The following is an 8,130-nucleotide window of genomic DNA, read 5'->3' on the forward strand; positions in this document are numbered from 1 at the left end:
AAATAAATAAAAAAGTAGTTATTTTTGATAGCTAATTAGCATTTCATTTTTGTGGGGGTAAATTTAGGCTAATATATTGATAAAAGTCACCTTATCCTAGAGAGATTTAGTTGGTTATCAAAACGTCACGCCAGGGTAAGCCTACATGAAACACAGCCCTTATTTTAAGTGATTTCTAAAATCCCCTATGGGAAAAATGAATGGTGGAAAAACGATTGGAACCATTTCCTTGTTTGACCGCTAGGTTTTATGGGTATTATGACCCATACTGTTGTACTCTATGAATTCATACCTCAGAATAGTAGGCTGATACAGTCAGATATTGGACATGGGAGTGCTGGAGAGGGTGGAGGACCAGGAAAGAAGTAAGGTAATGTGGTGTGGGGATTTTAACGCCCACAACACGCTTTGGGGGGGGGGAGCTGGAGACACTTATCTCCCTCACTAACTTTAAGCATCAGTTGTCAGAGCAGCTTACCGATCACTGCACGTGTACACAGCCCATACTACGCATACTACGGGTGGGTGTAGAACTTCATTAGATATAGTCTCAAATATTTTGTTATCTTTTTTAAGAGCAACGGGGCTGGCAAGTAGGATTGTTTCTCCCTGTCTCAGGCCCACACTCCAGTACAGTAGGTGGCGGTAATGCACCATAACGTTGGATGCCAACCGCCGATAAACCCCACTGAAGAAGAAGAAGAAGAAGAAGAAGAAGAAGAAGAAGAAGAAGAAGAAGAAGTAGAAGAAGAAGTAGGCTGATACATAGGCAATACAGTAGGTGGCAGCATGCACCTATAACATTTGTTTGTGGACCGTCAAAATACCAAAGAAGATGATGATAATGATGATGATGATGATGAAGAAGAAGAATGGGTAGGTGACAAGCGTAGCACCTTCTCAGGTCCTAGAGCCTGAGAAGGTAGATATGGAGAACTAAAAGAAGGAAGAAGTTGGAGTTTTGTTTGTTTTGGCATTGTACTATTTTTATTAGGGTGGATTGTTATAATCACTATTAAGTATGGATTTATTTATTTTAATTTTAATTTTGGTTTCAAACCGTCCAGTTGGTGGCGGTAATACAACTTTTGGATGTAGTCCGCCATAAAACCCACAGAAGAAGAAGAAAAAGACGGTAGGTAGGTGACGAGTATGTGCTGTGTTGTTTTTGGTTGCGGTTTTGTGCGAATTCTGCGTTGAGCTGCGGCGGAAGAGAGAGGTAATAACAGAGAGGTGCATATCTCTCGTAAGAATTTGGGATGGTGTTTGGGTTATCTAACCTGTTAGAAACGTAAATATTAATCATATATAAGCCCAAGTGCTGCAGTGGAACCATGAAGGGTTTGGTAGAATGACGTTATGGCTGCGATCATGTGTTTCGGCTTCAGGCAGAACCAGTGGACAAACAGCCAAGATGGAGCTGGAGGAGGTGCAGGACAAATTCTCCCTCTCTGAATGCGATAAGAGGTAGTATGCCTGAAGTACTTTAATATAAATTGCAAACATATTAAAATACTTTTCCCAAAGAACATGTCTTCCAAAAAATGACCAGTTTCAACCATTACGTCACATAAAATGCAAAAATTTGTTATTTGAAAGTCCTTTATCACAGAGGAAAAGCTGATTTTTGTCAACGATTGCCCAAAACAACAACAAGAAGGATACGTTTTGAATCGCTCACTTATAAAAGCAGATTAATCTATTTTAATATACCTTGCTGATTAAATACATTATTATTATTATTATTATTATGTTTTAGCCTTCCAAGGGTAGTCCTGTGAGCAAGATTTGATTTTTGTTCGCAGCTTGACTCCTATTGCTGCAAGCTACAAATCCAGTATGACTCCAGTCTTTGCTTTACATTCCCCTTCTCCACATTTGATTTTGCTCAATCTACTGGCATTTAGAAACACAGTTAATGAGTTGAGAACATGCATCGTATGATCAATTGTTTGCTCTGTGCTACAGTCTTGGGCTCCCACTTAATTTTTGTGAATTCATTTCCATTGTTTTTGTCTGAACTGCCTTCCAGGAAGAAGGCAATGCAACCTGAGAACAGCAGCGTTGTTCAAGATGATGATGGAAGGGAAGCAGGAGAAATTAATTCTGATGGAGATGGAACATTTCAGGGATGTGGCAGCTACGATTCATTTCTAGATTCCATCTTTGAAGAGGAGTTGGATCGACTTTTGGACCTGTGAGTTGAACGACTTCAACTATTACATTATTCAGAGTGGATAGCATTTTACGTTAAGTATCTACTCAGTACTGTTTGCTTAAATATCTTTAACGTTGTAACACCCATTTTACACATTTTGATCTTGAGTCATTTGCATATTTATTTATAAAAATTACTACCACTGATATTTATAGCTTGATAATTTTTAATGAATTATATATACCTATTGATTCTTGAAAAATAACACTAATGTCCGATGGGCTTAGTTGAACTGTATAAAATGTCTTTGTAAACAAACAATATAAAACGGGTTAGAAAACCTATCATATTGGCCTTATGGACTGTCAAGCTCTCCATTCAGTATTATTTGCCTAAATCTGTAATTGGATCAACAAACCCACCCTTTCTCTAAGTAAGTTGATAGAAGCCAGATTGCCACAATGATGCTGTTTATATGTATGGCACCACCTAAAACATTATATTCTTTCATTAATCATTTTTCAGAGATGGGAATGAAGAACCTCCTTATCTGACGGAACCTTCAGAGGCAATGGAGGCGGATGAATCCCCTCCCAATGGAACAGAGGTTAAAGAGACTAGAAGGGGAGATGACTTCACTCCCAATGGAACAGAAGTTAAAGAGACTAGAAGGGAAGATTACTTCACTCCCGACAGGACAGAAGTTAAAGAGACTAGAAGGGAAGATGACTCCCCTCCAATTATGACACGGCTCAGAGTAAGGGGTATCTCCTCTCGCCCTAAGATAGAGGCTTCAAAGTCAAGTGAGGAAGATGGAGAAGACCTTCCCCCTAATACAGAAGTCATCGAGAGCAGGGCTTCAAAAATAACAAAATCCATCTCTAGCCCCAAAGCAGCACCTCAAAGGAAGGCCAGGCCTCCATCTTCTCCCCCCTGTACACCCAGCCCTGCCAAATCCAAAAACAGAGCTCATGCAGCCACACCTCTTATCAGTGGGTCAGAGAGGAAGTGGAGGACTGAGGATGAACCAGATCAAGAGCCTAAACTGTTCCCCTTCGAACCAGCTAGGACTCCGGGACCCCAGCTAGACACTTCAAAGAACTACACTGTTCTAGAGCTCTTCCAGCTCTTCTTCAGTAATGACGTTGTTGATACTCTCTGCTCAAACACCAACAAGAACGCCAAGAGAAGACAGGAACAGGGAATCAAAGAACCATGGAAACCTGTATCCGTGGAGGAAATGTACAACTACCTCAGCATTGTAATCTATATGGGTCTGCTGAATGTGCACACTGTATCAGACTACTGGAATCGAAACAGAATATATTGTCTTCCTTTTTGCCGTACAGTCATGACTATGACAAGATTTCGGGCAATCACCTATTCACTGCACATGAGTGACCCAGCAGAGGAGGAGGAAAACGATAAGAAGAAGGGGACTGCAGAGTACGACCAGCTAATGAGAATCAAACCTCTCAAAGACCAGATATTGGAGGCATGCAGGGCCTTCTACCACCCATTCCAGAACCTTTCCATTGATGAGCGCATGGTGCACTCCAAGGCCCGCCACAGCCTCAAACAATACATTAAATCCAAGCCCTACAGGTATGGATTCAAGCTGTATGTTTTAGCTGATTCACGAAATGGCTACACCTGCGACTTCAATGTGTTTATGACCAAAAACCTATCTGCTTCAGGCAAAGGGGAGAGCTATGATGTTGCCATGAACCTGTTGAAGGTGCCATACTTGGGCACAGGATACCACATTTATGTTGATAACTCCTTCACCAGCATATCTCTCTTCCGTGACCTGTACAAAAAGAAATTGGGAGCATGTGGAACCATACGTGAATTCCGTGTGGGCATCCGAGAGAACAGCATGCCTGCTCGAGCAGAGAAAGGAACCATCCGCTGGCTCCGTGACGGCGAGCTGCTCTTCACCAAGTGGATGGGCACACAACCAGTCACTATGTGTACCACCATTCATAAGGCCTTCGCAGGGGAGCAGGTCAAAAGCAGAAAACAGAGCAAAAATGGATCCTGGACAACACAGTACATACCCATCCCAGAGGCGATCAAGCCGTACAACAAATATATTGGGGGTGTGGACCTGTCTGATGCCCTGATCAAATGCTACAGTGTGGCCCACAAAACCATGAAGTGGTACAAAACCTTCTTCTTCCACTTTGTAGACATTGCTGTGGTGAACAGCTTCCTCCTGCAGAAGGACATGGCCCAGAAGAAGAAGAAAAAGCCCATGACCCACAAGCAGTTCAGGGAGCAGCTGTGCCTGCAGCTTGCTGACATTGGTAAGCAGGAGGAGGCTGAAGAAGAGTCGTCAGAAGAGGAGGAGGAGGAGGAAGAGGAAGAGGAACCAGAGGAAGAAGAGGAATTGGTGGAAGTGAAGCGACCATGCTACCCTGTACCCATAATGGATCCTACCACTGTTGATTCCTCTCGAAGAAAATCTAGTGGCAGGAAGAAATGTTGTCTGTGCAAGGAAAGCCAGACCAACTGGCAGTGTGAGTCCTGTCAGGTGGCACTCTGTATGATACCAGACAGGAACTGCTTCAGAGTTTGGCACATGAATAAAAAGGATCTCGTAGCAGAAGTTTTCAAGAGGCATATAAAGTATAACCCATACCCTACCCATCCTTGGATGGAATATGGGGGGGGAAAAATTGAGTTTAAGTCTCAAAAACAGGCACAGAGTTTCATTAAACGTCATTTTGGCTTGAGGAACAACAGGAAGTGAAACTATCTCGCTACCCTGTGCGCACTAACGATCCTACCGCTATTGACATCTCTCAAAGAGAAACCGTGGGCAGGAAGAACTGTTGTCTGTGCAAGACCAACTGGCAGTGTGAGTCCTGTCCAGGCGCTGCTCTGTATGATAGAAGACAGGAACTGCTTCCGGTTCCGAGGGTGGGATAAGGATAAAAAGAATGTCTCTGGCACAACTTTTCAGTAGCATCGATAATAAGTGGTCTCAAGTGTGATGATGATTGTTATTATGGTTAGGCCTATTATTTTTGTTATCGTTTTATTATTTTTGTTTATTCTATAAATATTTGTGCCCATGAATGATCCCAGCACTGTTAAAATCTCTCACAGATGTACTGTAGACATATGAAGTGTCATTTGTGCAATAATTAGTTAGTCTTGCCAGAAACTGCTTCAGAATATGGCATGTGATTAAAGACAATGAACAGGCTGATGCAATTATGGTTTTTTCATCCCTGGGCTATAAGCTTTCTGAAATAGGTCATAGAAGAGTATTATTCAACTTTGCAAGATTTTGCAAGTTCGTGGGAACATGATAGAAAAAATTATTAGATTCATATTGCCCCAAGCCTGTGTGCAAAGTATTCATACCCCTTCACTTATTCCACATTTTGTTTTCTGAATTCAAAATGGAGAAAACTTTTTTTTTTTTTTACATCATACCCATCCACACACTACCCTATAATGAATTTTAGAAATGTTTGAAAATTTAATTGAAAATGAAATACAGAAATATCTAATTTACATAAGTATTCAAACCCATGAATCAATACATGTTAGAATCACCTTTGGAAGTGGTTACAGCTGTGACTCTTCCTGGGTAAGTCTCAAAGGCCCCGATTCCAACCCGAGTTATGGGCGCGTAAACGGAATTCCCTTTTTCTGCACTTTTCTCTCTACGTGTATTCTGACCTTGAACTTAAGCATGAGGATAGCACGCTATTCACCTGCCATTCGTTCTGGGTGGAGATCAAATAAATGGAGGTGTGTCTACAGATACGCCGTATTCTGACCTTGACTTCATTCCCTCATAATTCCACCACCTTTACGCGAGAGGAAACCATGTTGAGCAAACCTGCCGGTTCCAAGTGAGAAAAGCATCTACAGCATTCTCCATATAATGTAATTTACAACGATAAGAGCTAGGTAAACGAGTAATCTGTTTGGATAAGGGAATTGTAAATATAAATGACACGTGTTTTAGATCTATTTTACCTTATAGTCGGTGGAGACAAATGTGAAACCAGTCATATGGCAGCAAACTGAAGCATATCAACATATCAACTTTCCCACAGTGAAGTTTATGAAATGCTGTGGCATTATGCAGAATTTTAATTGTATGGCCTTTTAACTTGCAGGGATGAGCACTCTCGAATGTCTTAATTATAGGCTACCCCGACTTTCTCTGTTTCCTATTTCTATCATGTTAAATATTAGCCCCTATCAGTATCGACCATCAGTAGGCCTAATAACCACACATATTCAACTGCCAATGTACTGTTAGTTCCCTTCAGTTGGTATAGCCTACATTATCATTCCATTATTTTGTTTACCTTCATTTGCTTCCTCTGTAAATGCTGTCACGGCCATGTGGTTGTTGCTGAGGATCATTAGTAACAGTTGATAATAAATAAAAAAAGACATGTAGCCTAATTAAATTGTTATGGAGCAGAGCGCAGACCAAGCCATAACAGTTTGAACCAGACCCATGGCACAACACTTGGCCGTGTCATCACACAGTTCCATGGTTAGCGTAGGCAATAGAGGAGGGTATAGCCTACTATTGTACACTGTTCTCCCTATTATAATTATATGTACACTAATCTTCCAACATTACTATGGGTTAAATAACTGAATGTGACAATTTTCAGAATTAATCAAACCACTGTATTTTTGATTAATCAATATATTTTGTGCATAAAGTTTTTTGATGATTCATATATACTTTCCTAAACCTAAAATTTGCCTAAATAATGTACTATACATTTTTATTTTTTAATCTACCAGTTGGTGTTAAAACGGAGACGAATATGCATATACTGTAATTAGATGGCTTTCTTTCACTGATGCCTATTTTCTGAACCCGTCTCTATGTATTCTAGTCTGTCAACAAAATTCTAATTAAAGGTACACCGTATTTAAAGGGATGGCTTAAGATAAATGTAATGAAACCCCTATTGAATGAAAACTCCATAAGAAAATCTGTTGGCCAGCAAGTGGAAGGGTTTTCAGCAGTTGATTGACATTTATTCAGCACATGCAAGGGAACCACACCTGCAAAGCCCATTATGCACCTTCAAAAGGTAAGTCAGTACTAACTACTGAGAAGTGCGTAGAAAAGGCGTGCATAAGAAAGCCGTAATCTCCTATGTCGGAATCGGCACTAAGAGTTTTGCACATTATTCTTTATTTTTTTAAGCTCTGTCAAATTGGTTGTTGATCATTACTTGACAGCCATTTTCAAGTCTTGCCATAGATTTTCAAGCCGATTTAAGTCAAAACTAACTAGGCCACTCAGGAACATTTAATGTTGTCTTGGTAAGCAACTCCTGTGTATATTTGGCCTTGTGTTTTAGGTTATTGTCCTGCTGAAAGGTGAATTTGTCTCCCAGTGTCTGTTGGAAAGCAAACTGAATCAGGTTTTCCTTTAGGATTTTGCCTGTGCTTATAGCTATATTCTGTTTATTTTTATCCCCCCCAAAAACGCCCTAGTCCTTGCCGATGACAAGCATACCCATAACATGATGCAGCCACCACCATGCTTGAAAATAATGAAGAGTCGCACTCAGTGATGTGTTGTATTTGCCCCAAACATAACGCTTTGTATTCAGGACTTAAAGTTACTTTTTTTGCCACATTTTTTGCAGTATTACTTTAGTGCCTTGTAGCAAACAGGATGCATGTTTTGGAATATTTGTATTCTGTACAGGCTTCATTCTTTTCACTCTGTAATTTAGGTTAGTATTGTGGAGTAACTAAAATGTTGTTGAGCCATTCTCAGTTCTCATATCACAACCATTAAACTCTGTAACTGTTTTAAAGTCTCCATTGGCCTCATGGTAAAATCCCTGAGCAGTTTCCTTCCTCTTCGGCAACTGAGTTAGGAAGGGCGCTGTATCTTTGTAGTGACTGGGTGTATTGATGCACCACCAAAGTGTAATTAATAACTTCACCATGCTCAAAGGGAT

At 40.6% G+C, this 8,130-nt stretch overlaps 1 protein-coding gene across 4 annotated transcripts; it reads left to right on the top strand.

The window, feature by feature from the left end:
• The first annotated feature begins 1,133 nt into the window (after positions 1-1,133).
• Positions 1,134-5,960, top strand: LOC121580786 (piggyBac transposable element-derived protein 4). 4 transcript variants are annotated; one of them, XM_041895819.1, is made up of 4 exons: positions 1,134-1,219; positions 1,389-1,467; positions 2,033-2,197; positions 2,684-5,960. In XM_041895819.1, exons 2-4 carry the CDS (start codon positions 1,415-1,417, stop codon positions 4,911-4,913), a joined length of 2,448 nt encoding a protein of 815 aa, XP_041751753.1. In that variant the 5' UTR covers positions 1,134-1,219; positions 1,389-1,414; the 3' UTR covers positions 4,914-5,960. The 4 variants fall into 4 exon arrangements, with proteins under 4 accessions (XP_041751753.1, XP_041751752.1, XP_041751754.1 ...); XM_041895821.1 differs by having other exon boundaries at positions 1,210-1,219; positions 2,037-2,197; XM_041895818.1 differs by having other exon boundaries at positions 1,134-1,467.
• Positions 5,961-8,130: the final 2,170 nt, after the last annotated feature.

The sequence above is a fragment of the Coregonus clupeaformis genome, unplaced genomic scaffold (genome assembly GCF_020615455.1).
Source record: "Coregonus clupeaformis isolate EN_2021a unplaced genomic scaffold, ASM2061545v1 scaf1977, whole genome shotgun sequence".
NCBI lineage: Eukaryota > Metazoa > Chordata > Actinopteri > Salmoniformes > Salmonidae > Coregonus > Coregonus clupeaformis.